This window comes from Cydia strobilella, chromosome 5 (assembly GCF_947568885.1).
Source record: "Cydia strobilella chromosome 5, ilCydStro3.1, whole genome shotgun sequence".
Lineage (NCBI taxonomy): Eukaryota > Metazoa > Arthropoda > Insecta > Lepidoptera > Tortricidae > Cydia > Cydia strobilella.
In genome coordinates this window covers 22801577-22827495 of record NC_086045.1, presented here as the reverse complement: position 1 = coordinate 22827495, position 25919 = coordinate 22801577, and the positions used below count along the sequence as shown (strand labels likewise).

The following is a 25919-nucleotide window of genomic DNA, read 5'->3' as shown; positions in this document are numbered from 1 at the left end:
TGCAAAAAGTTTCAAAGTTTTTCCATGTTACCGATGGGTTTTCATTTTGAGGGGGATTTTTGCATAGATAGTCCACAACATGATTTCTGACGGCACTGCCCTTTTCACCCTTTAGTGCATGCCATTTGATCTTTTCGACTTTAAGTAATTTTGTCTTAATGGATTTTTTCAGTTTCAGGGCAGTTAGTAGTAGTAAAAACTTTTTTTATTTAATGCGCAGAGTAAAAATATTGGGGTATGGAATGTAAGAATTTAAAGCACTATGTATAAAATTTTATGTTTTGTTGTTATTTTGTTCATAAGATTGTATGTGTCATATCTATCCCACCAAAAACATTTCATGTAAAGTGTTGCCAAGACTAGGCGCATAAAGCTTTTACACTCAAAAGCTATCAGATCCCTTAGTAGGTACCAAGACTTTTACTCTGTAAGTCCTAACTTTATTAGCTCTAACTGTATAAAGCCAACATCTTGGTCAAACGTACAGTACGGCTTGGCCGTTTCGTTGCTGTCAAATGGACAAATTGGACAATCCCTTAATGACACTCAGAATTTGAAAGACTTGTGTAACTACTTGGTACAACAAGTCCACCGATTGAGTGTTTATGTGACTGCAACGAAACGGCCAAGCCGTACTGTACGTTTGACCAAGATGTTGGCTTTATACAGTTAGAGCTAATAAAGTTAGGACTTACAGAGTAAAAGTCTTGGTACCTACTAAGGGATCTGATAGCTTTTGAGTGTAAAAGCTTTATGCGCCTAGTCTTGGCAACACTTTACATGAAATGTTTTTGGTGGGATCTCATTCATTTTTGTAAGAGTTGATATACCAGCTAGAAATGACTTATTCGTTTATAGAATCTACGATAATACAGGATCATATATAAGCAGGCATAATTCTAAAATATTTTAACATTAGATTTTATAAAAGTTACGTATTGCTAGCGCCATCTATGTAGAGCCTATATAAATTATAAGTCAGGAATTTTATGTATTATAAATTGTAAGTTTCTAGAAATTTTAAAGCATTATTATCATAATCGGAATTGTTTTTATTGACCTAAGCGTTAGTTAAGGTCTCCGATTCAGCTCACTCAACCGATTTTTGTGAATTTTGTGTTCACATGTTCTTCGACTAAGTACATATATTTGGAGAATATACAACATCACGGAGTCATTGTAGATCAGCGCCTAAAAAAGTTGCGGTTTCGATATCATTAGGCATTTTTTTCTTTTTGAGACATGTACTTAATGCAGAAATTTCATCTATTTAGATATTTAATTCTTAATGGAGAATAAGTAGCTAAATTTCACCTAGAGATATAGATACCTTGGTGTGGGTACATACCTACGTGCTATCGCAGTGCTGTTGGAAAACCGCGGCTTTGTAGTGCGACGATTCGAGTTTGATCCCCAGACATGTATTTTTTTAAACAAAATTTGAATTTAGCGAGTGCGAAGTGCGAGCTAAGCGTAGGTATTCGTTACAGTTGGGCAAAAATATTTTCTAGTCTCCGGCTGTTCTTTTATATAAGTCGTACGTATTACTCAACTTATTTTCGGTAAATTTTGTGAGCAGAATTTATTTAAAAAATATTAAAATAGCTCACTTATCACACGCGAGTCAAGAGGTAAAGAAACCGGTATATAAATGAGCTCTCAAATTCAAATTCAAATTCAAATTCAAAATGTTTTATTTGCAAATATAGGTAGTACATACAGTGATGGTAATCTTACAATAAGTGGTGTCTCTATATTTGACCATCAGGCATGCAAAAAACAGTGTCTTAAGTCTAAATTAAAAAATTGTGTAAAAATAAACTGAACAGAAATCAGTATCAAAGAATTAATGACAACAGTTACTACTAAGAAGACTAGTTTTATAATATTAAATACCCGGATGTCAAACAATTAGAATTTATATAGTAAAACTAGGAATACAAATGTCGCAATGTCAAAGTCAAATAATGAAAAAAAAAAAAATAATAACATACAATATCAATCAATATCAATCTCTGAATATGCATACATATTGTTAAGGATCTTACGGTCGCGTTACTCTGGTGTTTCGAGATCTCTACACGCATGCGAGTTTCTAAATCGTTGGGAACTGTTTGATGGTACTGTGACATCCGAAAACAAAAAGTCGTATGTGCCTGCAAACTTCCTATTATGATATGACTACATATATTAAACTAATTACAGACCTACCTTTTAATGACATCATGTCATTGTATGTGCAAAGTTTCATTACAACCCAACACGTAGTTTTAAAATGAGAACAACACTCCGTTTGTATGGGATTGGGAAGGTGAAATTCGGCCGAGCTTGCCGGGCACTCTTAACATAATATATCTAGTGGCTTTTACAAACTTATAACTATGTATATAAAATTCTTAGGGGAATTGTAATTTTAATGTATTCTGAGGACAAGTAACAGGAGACTGTCAACAGGCATGGCATAGTGTTATGTATTGCGTTTCAAGCCATTTTTTTTTCTATTTTATGTATTTTTGAATACAACATGTTATAGTAACTTCTCATTTCCCTCAACAATCGTTTCAATACGAGTATTTGCGAGTATTTATGGATTTCCACACTGTATGTTGCATTATAATTTGGTGTGACAGATCCTCAAGTTATTCTCGATCCACGAAAACATTCCACTACAGCAAACTACAACAGGAGTCCGCAATCCCCAGCCGCAAGTCCCATGTGGCTCTGGAGGACAGTGGGCCGACACTCCTCCTTTCGAGCATTCTGGGCTCCACTCGGCTCCGAATTGCTCCGAGCAATTATTATAGGGTAGGCACAACTTGATGTCCCTTTGCGTGCACGCCCACAGATAAGATAATGACTTGAATTTTGACAACCCTAAATGATTCGTCCCTGAATCGCTGTCAAACTCCGGTTTTGTAAGAAGTGTCCTTTCTGTACGGTAGTACTATTATTTATTCTGTGCTCTGGACCTAGAGGGCCCTCCACACTCATGCGGGAATCACGTTCGGGGCTTCGCGCCGCGATGCGCGCACGAGTGTGGAGCGGGGTTGAGATTTGCTCAAACAATTAAGATTAAGAACGTTCAGAGTTTTTGAAAAATCGTGTCGTGTTTTAGGTCACAAAACGGCTGCTAAAAATTTAGGTAATTAAGAATCTTGTGGCCTCTCTCGAGGAGGAGGAGGATGGGTTTTTGAGTCTAAACTGCACTTTATATTTGTAACAAATTTTGCACAAAAACTTATAATATGAAAATTGCTTCTAAAAATCGGCAATATCATGTTTAAGGGAAGTTATCCGCGCTCCCGGGCAAGCACATCCATCTCGCTCTCGCTTACGCTCAGTGAGAGTGAAAGAAGAACACGAACCTAGTCGGCCCTTAGCATTTGGTGGACTTACACCAGTCAATTTAGCTTTTGTGGCTTTTTGACATTATGATTTCTACTATGGTTGGATCTTCCCTACAAAAGTTTGCCCCTCCTTAGTACTCCAAAAAACACATCCGAAGATTGGATTAAACTTTGACTTACCACTCGGCTCTATTAATTCAATAACTTCAATTTCCTGTAAATCATTGAAGTGAGTTCCGGCCCTGATGGATATCCTGCTGGGAGTGTAGCTCTCGTCCAGTTTGTAGTCAGTATAGAGACAACACGTTCGACGTGTTGCCTTCCTGTCACACTTACGTACGAATTTACAAGTGCGACAGAGAGGCAACACGTTGAACGTGGTTCACGGTAGGCGCTCAGGCATGAACCGGTTCCGTTTCTTTTCATAAACATTCCCAGCCGGTCCAGAGGGGAAAGGTCAAAAACACGTGCGGGTGCAGATGGCGGACATATATGAACTTTTTTCATCGTTTTAGGCAGTTTTAGCCCAACCGAATATTCGGTTCGGTATGATCTGAACCGAATATTCGTATTCGGCAAGGTCCATATTAGGCCCATCTCTACTTAAGTTGGAATTTATCTACGTTATCTCTAATTTAGTCAGCATCGAATAAACAGTGACAACCAGTGGCCAAATGTATTGTAACACACCTCTGTTACTCTATAGTGTAATAATGTGGATGTGTTCTGATATATTTGGCCACTTTGGCCATCACTATATTCACTATCTATTTGAAGCTGACTGTAGAATCCATAACCAAAATATGTTTACAACATAGAGGTACAATAATATAGAGATGAAATGGGGGAGGGGCCAGATGACCGAACAAGATGCACTTATGAAACTTTCAGTAGGAGTAGCAGAGAAAGCTCCATTATTGTCCTTGTTAGTCTCACATTTTTTTAGTCTCCACTGTAAATTTTAGAATGGTTTTGGTGGGTAACAAATAACCCGACCATCTATGTAATACTAGGTTTATGGTTTACAAATATCTACCTTTCTCCATTGAGATTTGAGTAGGAATCTTTATATATATTTACCATATTGCGTAAGAACAAGTTATTATCTCTTGAATGATAATCAGGTGTCAAGGGATGTTATACTAAGACCGTGTTACGAGTTTCGGTGGCTGCCATTCCTCAACCCATCAACGGAGCGACAGCTGACGTTCACGAGGGTTCATCATTATACGAGGTAACCGTTAACAACTATACGAGTTTTCGCATGGGAGGCGATTGGTCATGGAAATCTGTTCCTGGCCCGCGGTCTATAGTGTAAGACAAAGATGATTCTCTCTGTCTATGTTTGAAATGAGACAGTCCTTTGACAAACTATAATAAGTAAAATAAAATAAAAAAATAAAATAAAATAAAAAGCCTTTTTATTCCATGACTACTAATAAAACATTTACAATCTTTAAAAAAATATATTTAACCTTACATACTATAGTGTTAGGACCCCTGTCGGGTATAGGCCTCCTCCAACCTCTTCCACCGTTCTCGGTCTTGTGCCTCCGAAAGCCAGTTGTGGGATATCTTTTCAATATCGTCTGACAAACTATACCTACTCATAATTCAGGGAAGTAATTTAACCATAGGTCATAGAAGCCCAAGAAACATCAAATAAAACTCAGATCATACTTGGCGATTTCAATGCAAAAATTGGCATTCCAAAATCCACTGAATCGTTAGTTGCCGGAAAATACGGAACAGGAAATCGAAACCACAGGGGTGAGCGACTGATGCAATTCGCTATGGAACAACACATGATAATAATTAATACAATGTTTACTATGAAAAATAATAGGAGATGGACGTGGATCTCACCCAACCAACAAACAAAAAATGAAATTGATTTCATACTCTCTAACAAACCAAATAATTTCACAAACATAGAGTTTTTGAACACATCCTTCCCATCTGACCACAAAATGGTAAGAGGAACATATATACTCAATAACAGCAATAAATCCAGGAAAACCTTCAAAACACTCCCCAAAGTACCAAAAAGCGAAGAAGACATTAAAAACTATTTATACAAACTCGATGAAAGCCTATCACAAGTGATAAAGGACCCTCCGAAAACCATTCAAGACTACTACAACAAACTAGAAAAAAGCATCATTGATGCAGCAAAAATAGAACCTACTAAAAAACAACCATACTCAATATTACAAACGGAGACTAGAGACCTCATCGCGAAACGAACTGAACTACTAAGAAAACCACACAGATCGAGACAAGAAAAAGCACAACTAAGCACCTTATTCAAAGTCACCAATAAAGCTATCCGCAAAGACTATGAAAACCATAGAAAGAAAATTATAGAAAAAAATATAGTGGCACATAAAAGCATAAAAAAAGGCTTAAAGGAACTAGACTCACAGAAAAACTGGATTCAACAACTTAACGAAGAAGAGAAGAAAATGGTCACACGGGCCGATATCCTAAATACAGCAACCAATTTCTACCAACACCTTTATAAAAAAAGGAATGAAGACGATCTCAACTACTCTGAAGATATAGAAACCCAATCAGAAAACGCAAACAACTCCATCCAACTAATAGAGGAAAAAGAAGTCTTAAAACATATTAAGAACTTAAAAAAAGACAAAAGTCCTGGCACCGATGGCATCAGCAACGAACTTCTAAAACTGGGAGCCAAACTGCTTGTAACACCACTGACCCAACTGTTTAATATGATCATACAATATGAGAAAACTCCCAAACAATGGCATACATCAGACATCACAATTTTATACAAAAAGGGTGACCCAAAAAATATAACTAACTATCGGCCTATAAGCCTGCTAGCATGCACCTACAAGCTCTTCACGTCTCTGCTCTTAAATAGAATAACAAGACAAATTGACAATCTCCAACCAGTAGAGCAAGCGGAGTTCCGGTCAGGCTACTCAACAACAGACCACATCCACACAATGGAACAAATCATAGAACGATACAAAGAATACAACAAACCTCTCTATGTAGCCTTCATAGACTACACCAAGGCATTTGACAGCATCTCCCACAACGCAATCTGGAAGGCCCTCAATGACTGCAAGATAAACTCTAAATACATCAACACTCTAAGGAATATATAGGTATATGAAAACAGTACTAGCAGAGTCAAACTCGAAACGAGAGGAAAAGAATTCAAAATAGGCAGAGGAGTCCGACAAGGGGACCCAATATCACCAAAGTTATTCATAGCTGTGCTACAAAGCATATTCTATCAACTGGACTGGGATAAAAAAGGAATTAAAGTATTCGATAAACACTTAAGTCATTTGCGTTTCGCAGATGATATAGCTATATTTTCAGAAAATACCAGCATCCTACAAATAATGTTAAATGAGCTGAACGAGGAAAGCTGTAAAGTCGGATTAGAAATGAACCATACAAAAACAAAAATTATGACTAACGGAGCCCCTACAAAAATACACATACAAGGCAAAGAACTTGAATATGTAGACCATTACATATACTTGGGCAAGAGAATATCTTTCGACACAGACAGCAACAGCCAGGAGATAGACCGTAGAATCCATAACAGCTGGAGGAAGTACTGGAGTTTTAAAGAGCTTTTAAAAGGAAATTACAATCTAAAACATAAGAAAACAGTAATGGACACGTGCATTTTACCATGCCTTACATACGGTTCTCAAACTTGGGTGCACACAAACAAGAACAAATTAAAGATAAGAACCTGCCAAAGAGCCATGGAAAGGAGCATTCTCAGTATAAAACTAAAGGACAAGGTTAACAGCAAGTACATACGATCCAAAACAAACATCATAGATGCCCTCGAGTTTGTGCTGAAACAGAAATGGAGATGGGCCGGCCACATAGGAAGATTGACAGATGACAGATGGACCAACAAAGTCACAAAGTGGCCGGGACCCCATGGCAAAAGGAAGGCGGGAAAACCCATAACAAGGTGGTCCAAGGATATTATAGCCACAGCTGGAGAAAATTGGCTAATCAAGGCAAAAGACCGAGAAAGGTGGAAAGATATGGAGGAGGCCTATACCCAATAGGGGTCCTTAAAATAGTAATAATGGAAAACAATAATATTAGAAAACTCTTTTTTATCATGTAAAACTATTTAAGGAAAAATAAAGGCTTAAATAAATAAAATAAATAAATTTAACCATAGACATAGTATAGTAGTTATAGACATGAAACCGAGCGACCAGGGGAGACATATTCATGTATTGACAGGTTAATGTATGGCAGCATAATCCTTTTTCTCTTTCACATATAAATTTCGGTATTTCGCCATCGCCTCCTACCTATGCTGCCATAACCCGACCATGAAAAAAAAAACCCGGTCGGTGATAAGGACAAAGCATGACACTATTTTCTCTTACCTCTTATAGGAATCGCAATAAGACTATATTTCTCTATCAAAGAGTGTCAGGCCCTTGAATTTAACCTTTTCAACGCCATGTCAAACACAAAAGCTGTCACTCGGACGCGACGTCACCGAAGTGTCAAACTGAAATTGAACTATGCACATGCATCTATGTTGCTCTGTGGTCTGACGGATTAATCCGTCTTTGGCGTTCGACCTGCGGTGCCGATATATCGGTCATAAAAGAGGCAGTTAGCAACCTAAAATTGCTTGGCTTCATGGAGGAGCTGGGGTGGTTAGAGTAGCGCTACCTCATTTTAGGCAGAATAGTTGTCGAGTTGCGGAAAAGTGCCCAGAAGCACTAACTATATCGGTCATTTGCGTCCATAAGGTTAACAAGCTACAAAAAAAACATGTGAGCAAAGCAAATTGGGGCTATACCTGGCTTACAAGATGACAGACTCCAAATAGCGTGATTACCGACTTCTCTCACTCTTCCACATCTCTCGCTGGTTAGCGGGTCTTTATCAGATGACATGCTTCGTATTCGTTTGAAGAAACACGGCTTTAATAGAAAACACGAAATGAATACCTACTTAGAAACTGGATTGCGGTATTCGAAAGTAAGATCCCACCAAAAACATTTCATGTAAAGTGTTGCCAAGACTAGGCGCATAAAGCTTTTACACTCAAAAGCTATCAGATCCCTTAGTAGGTACCAAGACTTTTACTCTGTAAGTCCTAACTTTATTAGCTCTAACTGTATAAAGCCAACATCTTGGTCAAACGTACAGTACGGCTTGGCCGTTTCGTTGCTGTCAAATGGACAAATTGGACAATCCCTTAATGACACTCAGAATTTGAAAGACTTGTGTAACTACTTGGTACAACAAGTCCACCGATTGAGTGTTTATATGACTGCAACGAAACGGCCAAGCCGTACTGTACGTTTGACCAAGATGTTGGCTTTATACAGTTAGAGCTAATAAAGTTAGGACTTACAGAGTAAAAGTCTTGGTACCTACTAAGGGATCTGATAGTTTTTGAGTGTAAAAGCTTTATGCGCCTAGTCTTGGCAACACTTTACATGAAATGTTTTTGGTGGGATCTCATTCATTTTTGTAAGAGTTGATATACCAGCTACAAATGACTTATTCGTTTATAGAATCTACGATAATACAGGATCATATATAAAATCAGGCATAATTCTAAAATATTTTAACATTAGATTTTATAAAAGTTACGTATTGCTAGCGCCATCTATGTAGAGCCTATATAAATTATAAGTCAGGAATTTTATGTATTATAAATTGTAAGTTTCTAGAAATTTTAAAGCGTTATTATCATAATCGGAATTGTTTTAATGACCTAAGCGTTAGTTAAGGTCTCCGATTCAGCTCACTCAACCGATTTTTGTGAATTTTGTGTTCACATGTTCTTCGACTAAGTACATATATTTGGAGAATATACAACATCACGGAGTCATTGTAGATCAGCGCCTAAAAAAGTTGCGGTTTCGATATCATTAGGCATTTTTTTCTTTTTGAGACATGTACTTAATGCAGAAATTTCATCTATTTAGATATTTAATTCTTAATGGAGAATAAGTAGCTAAATTTCACCTAGAGATATAGATACCTTGGTGTGGGTACATACCTACGTGCTATCGCAGTGCTGTTGGAAAACCGCGGCTTTGTAGTGCGACGATTCGAGTTTGATCCCCAGACATGTATTTTTTTAAACAAAATTTGAATTTAGCGAGTGCGAAGTGCGAGCTAAGCGTAGGTATTCGTTACAGTTGGGCAAAAATATTTTCTAGTCTCCGGCTGTTCTTTTGTATAAGTCGTACGTATTACTCAACTTATTTTCGGTAAATTTTGTGAGCAGAATTTATTTAAAAAATATTAAAATAGCTCACTTATCACACGCGAGTCAAGAGGTAAAGAAACCGGTATATAAATGAGCTCTCCGAATATGCATACATATTGTTAAGGATCTTACGGTCGCGTTACTCTGGTGTTTCGAGATCTGTACACGCATGCGAGTTTCTAAATCGTTGGGAACTGTTTGATGGTACTGTGACATCCGAAAACAAAAAGTCGTATGTGCCTGCAAACTTCCTATTATGATATGACTACATATATTCACCTTTCGCTGAATACTGCACAAATAAATTGTGCAGCACAATACGGCAAATCTAATTTAATTAACAATATTTTGTTACGTGAGAATACGAGTCACATGAACGTCGTCAGTCGAGTATGTAATGTAATTTATAAATAAAACAACTGATCATAGTCTGCTCACAAAATACACATATGTTCCAAAATGGCTGTCACATATGGACAGACAGACGGAAGACCGGACGGATAGACGGACTAAACAAAACTGTAAGGATTCCGTTTTTGCCATTTTGGCTACTGAAGGCCGAATGCCCGGAGCGTATGACAGGTACACGCTACCCGCAACGTCTCCAAGTATCTTCATGGCGGACGGTTTGCCCGAAGTAAGAAGTTAAATTTTGTAACCACAGTAAATTCACTGCCATCTATCGACACACTTTAAAACTAAAAATGTAGATTTATAAAAGTACGATAAAATGTATTTAAATATGGATAAATGATTTTTTTTTACTTGCATTAATTATTATTGTATGATTTTGACCCATTTCTTTCACTGATATGCGTTAAAATAGTTAAATAATAAACGAAACTGTCAACGCCCTCTATACGAGAGTAGGCCAAAGGTAGTGGCGTCATCTGATCGAGAATCAAATTTTCGTGATTTTCGAGGCACCGTTTTTTCCTTGGACCATAGAGTAACTTATACTAGAGCGGTACTGTCATAGTAAATTTTGTAACCCCAGTAAATTCACTGCCATCTGTCAACACACTTTAAAACTAAAAATGAAGATTTATAAAAATACGATAGAATGTATTTAAATATAGATAAATGATTTTTTTTATTTGCATTAATTATTTTTATGATTTTGACCCATGTTCTTTCACTGATATGCGTTAAAATTGTTAAATAACAAACGAAACCGTCAACGCCATCTATACGACTGTAGGCCAAAACTAGTAGCGCCCTCTGAACGAGAATCAAATTTTCTTGATTTTCGAGGCACGTTTTTTCCTTAGATTGTATCCATCTATTACGGAGTTATATCTATCTTTGCTTGGACTGTATCCATCTATTACGGAGTTATATCTATCTTTGCAAATACCTACTTACCTAATCTAGATAGATGAGCTGGCGGCTTCCTCGCACAACGTATCAGCATTGCGATACAGCGAGGAAATGCCACCAGCATCCTTGGTACAATGCCTCAAGGGCCTATTTTAGATAGCTAGTTATTAATTTCGTTTACGTAGTACCACTGTCTATATCTTGTATGTATATAAAGAGTTATTTAATTCTATGATATAATAATTAAACTAATTAAGGTGACATCTACCGAAACACTTGTGTACTTGCAGATGTACTCTAAGCTTAGTTTAGCTATGTCATTATATGTAATAGTTCATAACCAATCCGTAGTGTTATAGTGTGGCACTGCACTTAGCTATATAAGCTTCTACATGTATGTATTTACGATCACTTTTTCCAACCAGCCTTCTGTTAACATTAAGCCGGGCCGGGGTTTGAACCCGCGACCTCCGGATTGAAAATCACACGCTCTTACCGCTAGGCCACCAGTGTTTGAAGTATGGTTTTGAAAAGTTTACGACAAGAAACAGTGCCAATATAGAGGGCGCTATTTGTCTGGTTCACGTGAACCTGGTTCAAATCTGTACTTCGAAAACTTTTTGTTCTTTTTTAATGTTGTTTTTGTATTAGCATTCCGATCACTGCTACCACACAAAATTTCACGATTCTAGGACTTCAGGAACCAATGTTTTCAGGTTTAGAGGTATTTTTAGGTACCCCCATTTTAAGGGGTTGCAGGGCGAAAGTTACAGATTTCTGGTCACCATATGTGTCTGCATACAGACCCATCCCTACATGCCAAATTTCAGCCTTTTAAGACTTCAGGAAGTAGTCTGTATTTTCTATGACGCGAATTTCATGTGTTTTGTTACAGTGAAAATTAAGATACTATAAAATTTTAAGTATAATAGGTAGCTTAATAAAACTTGGTGTTTTTGATAAGTCTACTGAGTACAAAAAATGATATACAAAAAATTACAGCTCTCTAGCATTGTCCAAGACGAAGCTACGAGGGTTCGAAAATACGGCGAAACGTGCCGAGAAAAGATATGCACTGCCTTTTGCCCTTTGTCTCGTCTTGGCGGGGGCACGGCCGTGCCCCCAGATTCAGTAAGCAAGCTTCTATTTTATAAAATAGTTGTCCATGATAAGCTAACCCATGATGAAACAATAATAGAAAGAAATAAACGATGATTCGTACCTGACACAACACAAATGATATAAAATAATTGGATATTTCTGGAAAATATTACAACAATAGAATACTATGTAAGCGCAGTTTAAATTTTGTTAGAGTAGTAGTTGTTTTCATCTATTTGTTAGATAAATACTGTTATAATTAAATTAATGATTAGAGACATAGAGACGCAACATTCTATTGTAATTGTATTCTGTTATGACACTGACAGACTGACACTACTGACAGTGACAGCAGTGACAGCTGAGAATTTCGATTATTTTTGTTTTCAATTCCAAATTATAATATTTATTTGTTTTAACTATTCTGTCTATGATTTGTTTATTTGTTAAACATAGGCCAGGATTACACTTGTAAGTTTTACTTACGTAGGGACACAGCTATACTACAGAATGAGATATGATATGAATATCGTTATCTCATTCTAGCAAATAGCTTTGTCCCTACTTACGTAAGTAAAACTTACAAGTGTAATCCTGGCCGTAGGTATAGTTAAATCATTTTACGGTTTAGACTCACTTGTTTTAGTCACTCGCGCGACATGTTTCGGAGAGCCTAGGTCTCCTGTCGCAATGATTAAATGATTTAATGTTAGTATGTCTCACAACAGTTTAAATTCGATAGGTATAGTTGGTCAAGCAAATCTTGTCAGTAGAACAAGGCGGCAAATTTAAAAAATGTAGGCGCGAAGGCTATCGTCCCATAGAAAATTTGTATTGCGCGCTTTTTTCTACTGACAAGATTTGCTTGACCGACTATAGTATCACTATGTTGAGGGCCCTCCACACTCATGCGCGAAGCCGCGAACGTGTGTGGAGTCGATTTCGCAGATTGTTCACTTCGCGCCTAGACTCTCCGTTTTTTGGCGGTTTATCGGCACGAGTCAAAAGAGGCGCGAAGCGCGTCATGGATTCTATACGATCCATAAAGCGCGTACTGGCAAAACTATGGATGGTATAGAACAAGACTCCACATTATACTATTTTGGCTAACTAGTTGTATATACTATAGTTGGTCAAGCAAATCTTGTCAGTAAATAGAAACAAAAAAACTACACTCATCCCCTTCTTCTGGGCGCCAGTACCAGTGCAAAACAAAGACAGCAAGACTCTCTCCGTCTACGCCCGAAATGAGACAGTCCCTTGACAAACTATATGTCTATGATTTTGGCTCATCACGCCGAGGGGGATGACCGAATGGTCTTATGTATCTTTCAGTAGGAGTAGCAGAGAAAGCGCTATTATTGTTTGTCCTTGTCACAGTCTCACATTTTTTTTATTCCCCATATTCCTAAATTTAGTATAGTTTATGGTGGGTAACAAATAACACGACCAAATTACGTACATTGTTTTTGGTATGTTGTCAGGAATGTTTAAACGTGTTTTTATTTTGTCGCATTCGTATGTTCTTTGGTTCTGTCCCGGGGGCAAGCGTATAGCTCATCTATAGGATCCTACTATCTATGGGTCCAAATCTCATTCATAGTTTTAAGATATGCGACATAAAGTTGATAAAAATTGTATTATACAAAAGTAAAGACTGCTGCTATATAAATCGCAAGTCAGACCCCATATGGAGTACTGCTGTCACCTTTGGGCAGGAACACCTGGATGCCAGCTTGGACCCTTCGACTCAGTCCAAAGGCGCGCTGTACGAATCGTCGACGATCCCAAACGTGAGTATTATATTCTTTGTCCCAAACTCACAAGCGGTATTGAACCTTTAAGTCTAAGGAGAGACTTCGCCTCCTTATGCGTGTTCTACCGCTTGTACAATGGGCTGTTTGACATGATGCCAACGGCCGCTTTCTATCACCGCACCGCTCGCCATCGGCAGGGTGTTCATCCTCACACCCTAGCACCTAAATGGTCGCGTACTGTGCGGTTTAAGAGGAATTTCCTCCCGCGTACGCTTTGGCTGTGGAATGAGCTCCCTGCCGAGGTTTTCCCGAGGGGCTACAGTATGGGGTTCTTCAAAAAAGGAGTGTACAGGTTTTTAAAGGGTCGGCAACGCGCGTGTAATATCTCCGGTGTTGCAGGCGTCCATAGGCTACGGTAACTGCTTACCATCAGGCGGGCCGTATGCTTGATTGCCACCGACGTGGTATAAAAAAAAAGTAATTGTAATTGAATAAAGTAATTAATAACAAATTTTAATTACAAAATTTTATTATGAATTTGATTAATAATTACACGTTGTAATTGTAATTATTAATTTTGCCCTGCTTATTGCATGTTCAGTACTTGCATGAAAAACATCGTTTAAATAAAGAACTTATTTAAAGGGAACAAGATTTTTACAAGTAATTGTTTTTACTAATTACAATTACATTTTGTAAATGCAATTGTTAAATTGTAATTCAATTACTTTTTGTCCAACACTTATACCTGGGTACTAAATTACAGCACTTGAAATACAGCCCGCTGAAAAACCGACAGAGAGCTGAGGCTTTGTCACCATAAGGAATCCTAAAAACTGGCCAAGTACGAGTCGGACTCGCGCACCGAGAGTTCCGTACTTTTTAGGGTTCCGTAGCCAAATGGCAAAAAACGGAACCCATATGGATTCGTCATTGTCTGTCTGTCTTTCCGTAGATGTATTCTGTGAACCGCATTAAGATTTTCACACAAAAATAGAAAAAAACAATAAAGTTTGGGGGTTCCCCATACTTAGAACTGAAACTCAAATATTTTTTTTCATCAAACCCATACGTGTGGGGTATCTATGGATAGGTCTTCAAAAATGATACTTATTGAGGTTTATTGAGGTAATATAATTTTTTTCTAAACTGAATAGTTTGCGCGAGAGATACTTCCAAAGTGGTAAAATGTGTCCCCCCCCCTGTAACTTCTAAACTAAGAAAATGATAAAACTAAAAAAATATATGCAAACTGCCACCGAAAATTGGTTTGAACGAGATCTAGTAAGTAGTTTTTTTAATACGTCAAATCGTAAGTAAACCGCAATTTACCTTTCATTCACTCAACGCAAATATAAAAGTGGGGCTCCCATACAACAGACGTGATTTTTTGCCTTTTTTTTTGTACAGAACCCTAAAAATATATATTAACTTGCTGTTGCGCACGACTTCGTTCACGTGGATTTTTATGTGATTTTTACGAGTATATTGGTTGTTTTATTTCTACATAAACTTTGCGCAGGAAAAAAAGCGGTTGAAAACACGTGACCTTTGTGTCACAATGTCTTCTTCCAAAGTTTCAACTCCCTCAATCGAAAAAAAAAATGTTCCGTAAACCGGTATTACTTTAGTCAATTTTAGAGTTAGGCACCATTTTTTGACGATCATAATATACGTAAAAAATATGAAATTAAAATATAAGTAAGGGTTTTTTCTGTTTTTTCAGCCTGCCAAATAAAAAAATGTCCTTACTTATATTTTTTCCAAAAATAAAAAAACAACGCGATCAAAGTTATATTAAGAACTAGCTGTGCCCGCGGCTTCGCCTGCGTGGAATTCGGTCTGTGTCAGTAAGCTAATTCACCCCTAATTTATCTCCCTCTCCCCTGGAGGCGGAACTGTAGTCCAGATAAAATATTTTACAATTAAGTAGGTACCACTAAATAAAACTACACTCCAAAATCAATTTTTTTTGCCCTTATTCAAATTTTTGACGTGATTTAAACGACATAGAGTACGTAGTAGAGTAAGTAGTAGGTGTATATCGAACGATACAGTACCATTTTTGTATTTTTGCGTCCTTGACTGTACCTATCCAAATCATGTCCATGGCAAATATCATCCAAATCGGTCCTCCAGTCAAATCAGTCTAAGCATGACGCCGGCGGCGCGCAGCGTCTGCCCCTACGACTTGTTGATGGTCATGGCGAAGCAGACGCTCACGGGAACCTTTAGGCGCTTGAAGTGAAACGGGAAGTTGCTCGGGATGGGGGGGATGCGCGGGATGAACACGGCTTCTCCGGCGCCACCCTCCGTCAGGATCTGCGCCTACATATTATGTATTGCGTACGATGTCTTTGGGATCACAATCGAGACTCGCGCTGGCTTGCCGTTTCAGCCGAAAGCGAACCGACCTGCCTGGCTAGAGGTGGTCTTTCTCAGACTGCTGAGACCGTGCCCCTTGTAGCCTCAATGCGTTGCGAGACTTTCGCGAAAGATTATTTTTTTCAGGAAGGCATGGTAACGCGTATAAGTCCCAAATCGTTTGACATTTACTGAAAAATGTTTTTTTTAAAGTATGGATACTTAAAAAAAACGCCTTCGTGACCATTATTATGAGGAAAGGGCACGGCTGCTTCTCCATACAAACACAGTCTCCATTTTCCTCTATTAAAATGAAAATATTTTTAGGTACATAATTTGATGTATATTTACCATAGCTAAACGCTACGTTTTCTACGTTTGACTTTTTTTAGATTTTTTGATTATTGTAAAAATTAGGAGCCAAAAACAGATTTCATGCAAATTTTTTAATGCTTCTGACTTTTATAATAAGTAATTAAAAATACAAAAAACACAAACGTACACGGGACATAGCTGTGGTGGTTGATACACAACTAATTGTGTCAAAATATTTTGAATAATGTCAATATCAAGAGAGGAAAATGAGGACTACAGTTGTAAGAAAAGGTGATTTCGCGCGGGTCCTCCACTTTCGTCTTAAGTGCTTTAAGGAGGTGATACGTATGAATATGAATGCGATATAATTACGATTAGGTATAATTCCTGATGGAGAAAATTAATAATTTTAAATAATTACCAATGCAATTAAATTCGTGTTGATATGCGTGTTGATTTCACCACTACTTAACTATGAATACTTGATTACTTAATGTTTACTCTGTTCCCCAAAAGATGGCACTGATGTGCAATGTGTGGCAATTAATGTATTGTTCAATAAAAAAATTATATTTGTTGATATCCGTACCCCCTCTTCTAGAGTTAATTTGGCAAAATCCTTTTTCGGTGGCTTATTCATGTCACAACGTATTAATTTCAGTCATCTGTTAGTTTGGCACTCGGGTACTCAATAGTCGTAGCACATATTTGAAAAAAAAGTTTGCACCTCCTTCCTAAGTAGCGCTATAAGATTCAGGTGCATCCTAACTCAATTAGTCGAGTGTGCTCAAGCGATAAAAATGTCAAATACGGCGTTCTCTGAATAAAAGATTTCCTTAGGCAGAAAAGTAATCTTGTTGTTCCTAACATGTATTTAAGAAGTGTAGCTACCCAGATTTTTGATGTAGGGGGTTGGGGATGTTTAAGATTAGGTTCTAAGTCGTTTAGTATCATTTTCAACTAAATCAAAAGACGTATACGTAAATTTCGTGTAAATCAGTTCAGGCGGTTATTGATTCCCCTTACAATATTACACCTTCCTTTTCAGTTTAAAGGTAATTTTTTGATATAAAAACTACCCTTCTACGGGACTCAAACTATCTCTATACCAAATTTTATCTAAATCGGTTTAGCGGTTTAAGCGTGAAGAGAAATAAAAAAAAGTATTTTTTTTCTTCATATTTTTTGTGTTTTCACTCGGGAATTGTGTCATTTTGATATCATTGTTCCTTCGGTTAAAGCTCATTTTTGAATGTAGGGGTAGGTTACACAGTAAAAGACATGTCTCTTCGATGCAGGTGTAATTGCAACTGAACTAGTGATCTACTACGGCTACATATATATGTATAGATACGTTTAACATACCGGCCGCCAAAACTAACAGTTTTCAATAAAATTAAACAATTCAAACAGAGGGCATGCACTGTCGTTTACAAAAAAGATGAAAATTGTATGATACGTACAATATTTATAACACTTTAGTAAAAATTATTCACTTCAGTACATGCAAAATCGTTTCACTCACTTCACCATATACCTACTTCACTGTACTTGATTTGGCATAGTATAACTACTCATTTAATGTCTTAGGAAGTAATATTAATTTTGATAAAGGTCTTTTAAGCTCGTGGTCTCCCTTGCACTGTACAGTTACCACTCTCACCAGGTTATCTGCTCCAGGATGAAGATACTTGACCCTCCCTAGTAACCATTTAGTAGGTGGCGTAATTTCATCCTTTATGATTACTAAATCTCCAATGCAGGGTGCTGGTACGGCAACTTGCCACTTATATCTTTGTTGCAATGTGTTAAGGTAATCGTTTTGCCATTGGCGCCAAAAGTTCTGTGTCATCTTCTGTACTAACTGCCATCTGGTAAGTATATTTACTTTTTTGTGCTCGTAATTTAAGTCAGGCACACTGACCAAGGGCTCACCCACTAAGAAATGTCCAGGCGTTAGTGGGACTCCTGTGGTACTGTCTATTTCACAAAGAGGACGACTATTTAGACAGGCCTCGACCTGGGTCAACAGAGTCGCTAATTCTTCATAAGTCAGTTTAGTATCCTTATTTACTCTGGCTAAATGTCGTTTGGCAGACTGAACTCCCGCTTCCCACAGGCCTCCGTATGAAGGCATTCTTGGGGGGATGAAGTGCCACGTTGTTCCTTCAGTAGCCATCAGTTCGGCCACTTCGCTGGCTAAATTGTTTTTCCCAGGTTCAAACATGCCTTTCAACTCTTTGGCAGAACCTATAAAATTGGTACCATTGTCGCTCCAAATATCTTTACAATGGCCTCTGCGCGCAACAAATCTTCTGAAAGCAGCTATGAAAGCTTGTGAAGTCAGATCTGATACAGCCTCAAGATGGATAGCTTTTGTAGCCATGCATACGAACAAACAAATGTATCCCTTAGTCGCATGATGTCCTCGGCCTTTAGAGGTTCTCATTAAAATAGGTCCAGCATAGTCAACGCCACTATTTAAAAAGGGTCGATTTTGGTTAACTCTGACTGTTGGCAGCTGGCCCATGAACTGATTCTTGACTTTAGCTTTGTCTATGACACATGTCTTGCAATTGTAAATGCACTTTCGGATGGATGACTTTAAGCCGATAACCCAATATTTGGTTTTCACGTAAGTCATCATTAACTGATTCCAACCATGAAGTGTTCTAGTGTGGGCCTCATTAACAATTAACTTTGTAATATGTTGGTTGCGTGGAATAATAATTGGATGCTTTGTCTCTTCAGACAATGAGGCATTTTGAAGACGTCCTCCCACTCTTAACAAACCTTTCTCGTCTAAGAATGGTGCAAGTGTGATTAAGGTACTTCTTTTCTTAACTCTTCCATCTCTTTTCAAATCGTCTATATCTTTTCCATATACTAAATTTTGATAGAACCTTATACATTCTTCTTCCACTTTTTCCATTTCTTTAACTGTTAAATGTTTACTCTCTTCTAGTTCTCCTTTTCTTTCAGGTAACAATGTTAACATTCTTCTGCAATAAGCTAGCACTCTCTTCATTCGTGACATTGTTGAAAATCTCTCCCATATAGGCCTTTCATCTACAAGTACATGACATGTCGTTTTTGATTCTAATTCTGTTTGTGCACTTTCTGTTTTTTCATATTCTACTTGGTCTCTCTTAAGCCATTCTGGCCCACTCCACCACAGATCTTGTGTAGCTAATTCTGGCGCTTTGACTCCTCTTGTCGCGATGTCCGCTGGATTGTCAGCAGATTGCACATGTCTCCAACGATCATTATCTATCAATCGTGTAATATCTGCTGTCCTATTCGCTACAAACGTTTTCCAGCGACTAGGTTGAGATTGCAGCCAAGCCAGTACGACCATTGAGTCCGTCCAAACAAATATTTTATTTTTAGGAATTTCCAGAAGTTCCGCGACATCACTGATCAATTCTGCTAATAAGGCTGCAGCACAAAGCTCTAATTTTGGAATAGAAAGTTGTTTCAGAGGTGCGACTTTAGTCCTTGATGCGATCATAGAGACGTATACTACTTCACGTCTAACAACCTTCAGGTACGTCACGGCTGCATAAGCTTGAGTGGATGCATCTGAAAATCCGTGCAGCTCAACGTGATCATCTTCTCGTGTCATGTTTAACCAACGCTGAACCTTGATGTCTTGTAAATTTATCAGTTCTTCCCTATAGCGAATCCACTCGTCTGTCAAGTCCGATGGTAATTCATCATCCCAACCCAGATGACTCAACCATAACTTCTGAATTAAAACTTTAGCAGTTATTATTACAGGTGCTAGCCACCCAAAGGGGTCGAACAGGCGAGCAACATCAGAAAGTATAGACCTCTTAGTTATAGGGCTTCTCATCTCAGGTAAGTTTACTGTAATTTCAAACATATCGTCTTGTCTATTCCAGGTCAAACCAAGAATCTTTATTATTTTGTCCATTTTGATTTCTAGTGTGTCTCTTGTACTATTGTCTTCTTTCAAATATTCTAAAACTTCATCTGAATTGCTAGACCATTTTTGCATTTGAAATCCTCCTCTTCTCAATATTTCTTTAATTTCTTGGCACGTTTTCTTCGTTTCTTCTATGTTTTCATTTCCTACCATTAGATCATCCATGTAAAACGACTTCTTTATTACTGGTGCAGTTTCAGGAAATTCGTGAGCTTCATCCTCGGCCAATTGGTTTAATGTACGGACTGCTAAGAATGGCGCTGCAGCGGTCCCAAAAGTCACAGTTGTTAACTCATAGCTCTCGAACTCATCTTCTGGTCTATCTCGCCAGACAATACGTTGCAGATTTATGTGTTCTTTTGTCATATTTATCATCCTATACATTTTCACGATATCTCCTACGACGCAAATCTTGTGTTTTCGCCAAGTTACTACTAGGCTCCGAAGATCGGGTTGTAAGACCGGTCCTACCATCATTGTGTCATTGAGAGAGTGACCGTGTGAGCCCTTAGCAGAAGCATCGTAGACTATGCGCACTTTACTAGTGTCTTTGTCCTCTCGAATTACAGCAAAGTGAGCAAGATACAGTGCATTGTCATCGTTTTGTTTTTCTGATCTTCGCAAGTGTCCCATGTCCTTGTACTCATTTATAACTTTTGTGTATTCCTTCTTTAACTTAACGTCTTTTCCAAATTTCCTTTCCAGGCTCTTAAATCGATTGATAGCCTGTTGTTTCGTATCACCACGTAGATCAACTGTTTCTTTAACGTTTTGTTTCAATGGTAAGTGTACCGCATATCTTCCGCTTTCATCTCTTTTAGTTGTCTTTTTGTATATCTCTTCGCATTGTTCTTCTTCTTTTGTCAATATTTTCTTTTTTTTGTACACATCAGTTTCTATCTCCCAGAACCTTCGTAGTAAATCGTTGTCTTCAGCCACCATTCTGGTTATGTGTAATGTTGTAACGTTGTGTTGGTCGCTCTGCGCTTCTATTTGTTTTCGACCCGTTAGTATCCACCCTAAAGTAGTTTTTTGAGCGACTATCCCATCATTAATTTTCACTAAACCTTCTTGAATAATTTGACAGTAGATTTCTGCGCCGAGCAACATATCCACCTTGCTGGGTGTGTCATAGGTAGGATCAGCCAATTTCAAAGTTTCAATGGCTTGTGGATCTATTAAAACATGCTTCGAGGGCAAATATGTGGATACCGACTTTAAAACGTAAGCTGAAACTAGAACAGCCTTCTTGTTTTCATATCTTGAATTAATTGTAATGTCGACCATGTGCTTGACATTTATTTGTGTACTTTCTTCAAGTCCAGAAACTACTCCCTTGATGTTAGTTCTTGACAAACCCAGTAATTGTACTACTCGTTCTGATACAAATGAAGCTTCTGAGCACGGGTCGATTAGAACTCGAAGTATGTGTGTATTACCATCGGTCGACCTGACTGCTACTTGTGCTGTGGCCAGTAACATTTTACGACTCGGTTGTTGTTTAGAAACGTGCAAGGTTGTAAGTTTCGTGTCAGGTTCCGGTTGTGATTGTGGTTGTGTAGGAGCTACTTCTTCATTAGATTCTCTCGTTTGATGCAGAAGAGAATGATGCCTTTTTTTGCAGATCCTGCATGACGTCTTTTGTTTGCATCGATAGACACTATGGAATGGAACAAGGCAGTTGTAACACAATCGGTTCTTTCTCACAAAATCATGTCTATCTTCCACTGAGTTTTTTGTAAATTCCTTGCAGTTGAATATGTAGTGTTCACCTTTACAATAGGTACAAGTAGGTTGTGAAGCTACGCCAACATGAGCACATTGAAACAAACTTACTTCATCTTCTTCTTGTTCAGCGACGTGAAATGTTTTGGGCGTTTGTGACTTATCACGTGTGGGCACTGAGACTGCTGCGGCCATTTCCAATGTGCGAAACTTAGCCACCAGAAACTTCTGTAACTCTTCCCACTTAGGCATGTCTTCTGAACTGTCCTTGTGCACAGATTGTTCCCAGTCTTTAACTGACTCAGCGTCCAACTTCTGTCCGACGAGAAAGATAATTATCGGATCCCAAGAGTCCGTGCTTACGTTTAAATTGTTTAAACTGTTGATACATTCCATAGTGGTATCAAGTAATTTTTTTATTTGATTTGCAGACTGGGTTTGAATCTTCTTCTGACCAAAAAATTTTTTTAATACAGAATTAACAATCATCTTTTTGTTGCCGAAACGGTTTTTAAGTAACTCCCATGCCTGTGTGTAATTATTTTCTGTTATTTGTACATGGCGCAATAATGTCTCTGCTTCACCAGAGACACTTGTTTTTAAATAGTGTAACTTTTGTACACTTGTCAATTTTGTGTTGTGCACGAGGGCTGTAAATAAATCTTGGTATGTGGGCCAATCTTCATATTTCCCTGAGAAGGTCGGCAATTGGATTTTTGGCAGATTTACAAACGGTAATTGCCCATGCCCATCATGGAACGACGTTGACATAGTAGATAGCTCCATTGACTTTTTTTCTGACTCCCACTTGGTCAATAAATCTGTTAAGTCGGCTTGCAAACAGAGGTAAAGGTCTTCCACGGTATAGTAATCTTCATTAAGAAAATAATTGATATCTCCTCGTTGTTCACGCGGTGTGCAATGCATGAGATTATTGTGTGCATCTTTAAACATAATCCAATAACCCTCAAGCATTTTTATCCTTTGTTTAACATAACCCTCGGTTAGCCTTTGTTTTGGACACTTCTTTATGTTTGATTGCGTTTTTTGTATCATAAGGGCCACATCTTCTAAATAGGCAACTAATTTAGTTTGTTCGGGCGTTATTGGAGGCATTTTAGTAATTTATTCACTTATTTAATTACTTTGTAATCAATCCGATAATTGTCACTACGTGTCAAAGTCTAATTCCGACACACGAAGTTATATTTACGCCAAATAGTTTGTAATCACACTTGCAATCACTTTCCTGTTTATTACAAATCAATAATTATTTAACATAACTCAAATCTTCACTAAACGACGTAAACAACTCCGCTTATCTCTTAAGGAATGCGCTCCCTATTGTATTCGCCGCCCGGCCGCCTGCATCATTCCCGCACTTGATCCGGTTCGATTTTGGACCATATGTTCCTTCGGTTAAAGCTCATTTTTGAATGTAGGGGTAGGTTACACAGTAAAAGACATGTCTCTTCGATGCAGGTGTAATTGCAACTGAACTAGTGATCTACTACGGCTACATATATATGTATAGATACGTTTAACAATCATAAATGAATTCGACATACCCGATTTATACAAAAACGATACCTAATTTGGCCTAGTAGCTTAAATGATATAGTTATCAAGATAAAGTTTTTAACCCCTTTTTCACCACCTTGGGGGATGAGTTTTTAAAAACGCTAATAGTAATTTTCTTGCTTTTTAATGTAATACCTTTTTGCAAAGTTTCAAGTTCCTAGCTTCAAATAAAATTTTCACCCCAAGACAAACTTTCATCCCCTGTTCAACCCCCTGAGGGGTTAAATTTCCAAAAAACGTCGAAATTACTTTTTTTGTAATCGTCTATTATACCTTTCTAAGAAGTTTCAAAGCATTTGTAATGGATTAAAACTTTCAACCCCCTTTTAACCCCGTTAGGGGACGAATTCTTGAAAACGCTTCGAACGAAACGAAAAAATCACTTTTCCTGTATATTATAATAAATGTGTATTCGTCCCTCGTCGGGAACAGGGCACAGACCACCTGCTCGCGGAGCTGTGGCTGGAGACTTTGCGTTAGCGGGGGTGTCCAGGGGCGAAGCTTGCGCCTCACCATCTTATACGGCCTCCCCCACGGATCGTTATTTAGAGTCTCCAGCATCTCCTCCTCAGCTAAATCCTTCGCCCTAGCGATCGCCCCCTGTAGCAGCTTGACGGCCGCCGAGTATGCAGCATATAGCCGCTCCTCCTCTGGTACGTGAGTGTACTGGCGTCTTGCAGCAACGCACGACTGGCGCAGATGCGCAAGTTCCGCGGACCACCAGTACACTCCACGCCTTGGGGGAATCGGGCCGGCCCGTGGCATGGCCGCGTCACACACCTCGACCATAGTACTCCCCATTCTTTCCGCCTCCGCGTCGACATCAACAGGGCCTTCAATATCACCCAACACCCAAGCCTTTACCACTGCTGCCTCCATAAATATGTCCCGGTCCAGGAGCTTGAGCGCCCAGCGTGGGCCATCCCCTCGCAAGGGCCGGTTCAGGCAGTTCGGGTCGGCCGGAAGAGTTGTGACCTCGAACCGAATATATCGGTGGTCCGATAATGTCTCCACATTCTCCAGCACCTCCCAACCTCGAACACAGCGCGCCAGGGCCGCATTTGCGAAAGTGACGTCGACGATTGAGCCACCCTGTTGCCGCACGCACGTGTTTACCGACCCTCGGTTGATAACAACCAGCCCAGTCGACACCGCCCACTCCTCCAGCTCCGCCTTGATATACCCTACCATACTCCTCTCATCCATTCTCCCTTACTTTTCTAAATTCTACTTCGCATTGCATAGAGCTTCTTACACTGATAAACACGTAGGTACACTCAACACACTTCACAATTCATCACACTTACATCTAGACACTTAAATCTTTCCCGGTTCACACAACTACACACCCAGAAACAACGCGTATACCGATAGCGCCGAGTTTCTGGCAACAAAACACTTTACAGGGTGGAGGGGTTTAGTCCGTAGGCGGCTAAATCTCCAGAGCAGCCGAGTCGGGCATGCTGTCGTATACCGGGCCGGCAGTATCCAATGAGGATTACCTCCACCTCTGACATAAAAAAAAACCTAACCTACTTTTCTGATAGCATTTCGTTTCTGTAAGGGTCACAGCTCTAACCTAACCTAACCTACTTTTCTGATAGCAGTTCTGTTCTGTGAGAATCGCAGTTCAAAACCCACCCACCCACCTAATTCACTTTTCTAGTAGCATTTCCGGATCCGGGTCTGGGTCCGGGTCCGAATCCGGGTCCGTGTCCGGCTGTCCGGGTCCAAGTTTGGGTCAGAGTTCGGTCCGGGTCCGGGTCCGAGTTGGGGTCCATGTCCAGACCCGGGTCCGGGTCCGAGTCCGGGTCCAAGTTTGGGTCTGGGTCCATAAGGAAGAGAACAAATCCCCAAACGTGAACTATGTGTCATTGAAGAGTTCCATTCTGATCATCATCAGCATTTCCACTTCATCAAATATCACTTATTTTAATGTAAATGCTGGAATTATTGATGAAAATACAAAAATCACTATATGTATGCCTTTCACATTTGAGGAGTTCCCTCGGTTCCTCGTGGGTCTCATCATCAGAACACGAGCTTGACAAAAATATGTCTTAAAAACTTAAGTTGCTTAACAAACATAAAGAAGAGGACAAATCGCCAAACGTAAACTATGCGTCATTAAAGATTTCCATTCTGATTATCATCAGCAGTTCCACTTCATCAAATGTCACTTTTTAAAATGGAAA

At 38.8% G+C, this 25919-nt stretch overlaps 2 protein-coding genes across 2 annotated transcripts in view; both read right to left on the bottom strand.

The window, feature by feature from the left end:
- Positions 1-2655: 2655 nt before the first annotated feature.
- Positions 2656-25919, bottom strand: part of LOC134741613 (eye-specific diacylglycerol kinase) — a 329906-nt gene continuing 306642 nt past the window's right edge. The window contains exon 19 of the mRNA XM_063674462.1: positions 2656-2666. The gene's annotated coding sequence lies outside the window, so the exon portion shown is untranslated. The remainder of the gene's footprint in view (positions 2667-25919) is intronic.
- Positions 18426-24930, bottom strand: LOC134741812 (uncharacterized). Its single transcript, XM_063674709.1, has 4 exons — positions 24166-24930; positions 19263-22593; positions 18544-18719; positions 18426-18449 (listed from the first exon to the last, which is right to left on the bottom strand). The coding sequence occupies exons 1-4, from the start codon at positions 24928-24930 to the stop codon at positions 18426-18428; spliced, it is 4296 nt and encodes a 1431-aa protein (XP_063530779.1).

Excerpts from the sequence above, each read along its gene's own strand:
- LOC134741812 (XM_063674709.1), bottom strand. The coding sequence starts at position 24,930 with ATGGATGAGAGGAGTATGGTAGGGTATATCAAGGCGGAGCTGGAGGAG. Across the intron at positions 22,594-24,165 it reads CACAGCTCCGCGAGCAGGTG|AAGAAGATTCAAACCCAGTC; the intron begins GTCTGTGCCCTG and ends TTTTTTGGTCAG. Across the intron at positions 18,450-18,543 it reads CCAAACGACATTTAGCCAGA|ACAGTACCACAGGAGTCCCA; the intron begins GTAAATAAGGAT and ends TTTGTGAAATAG.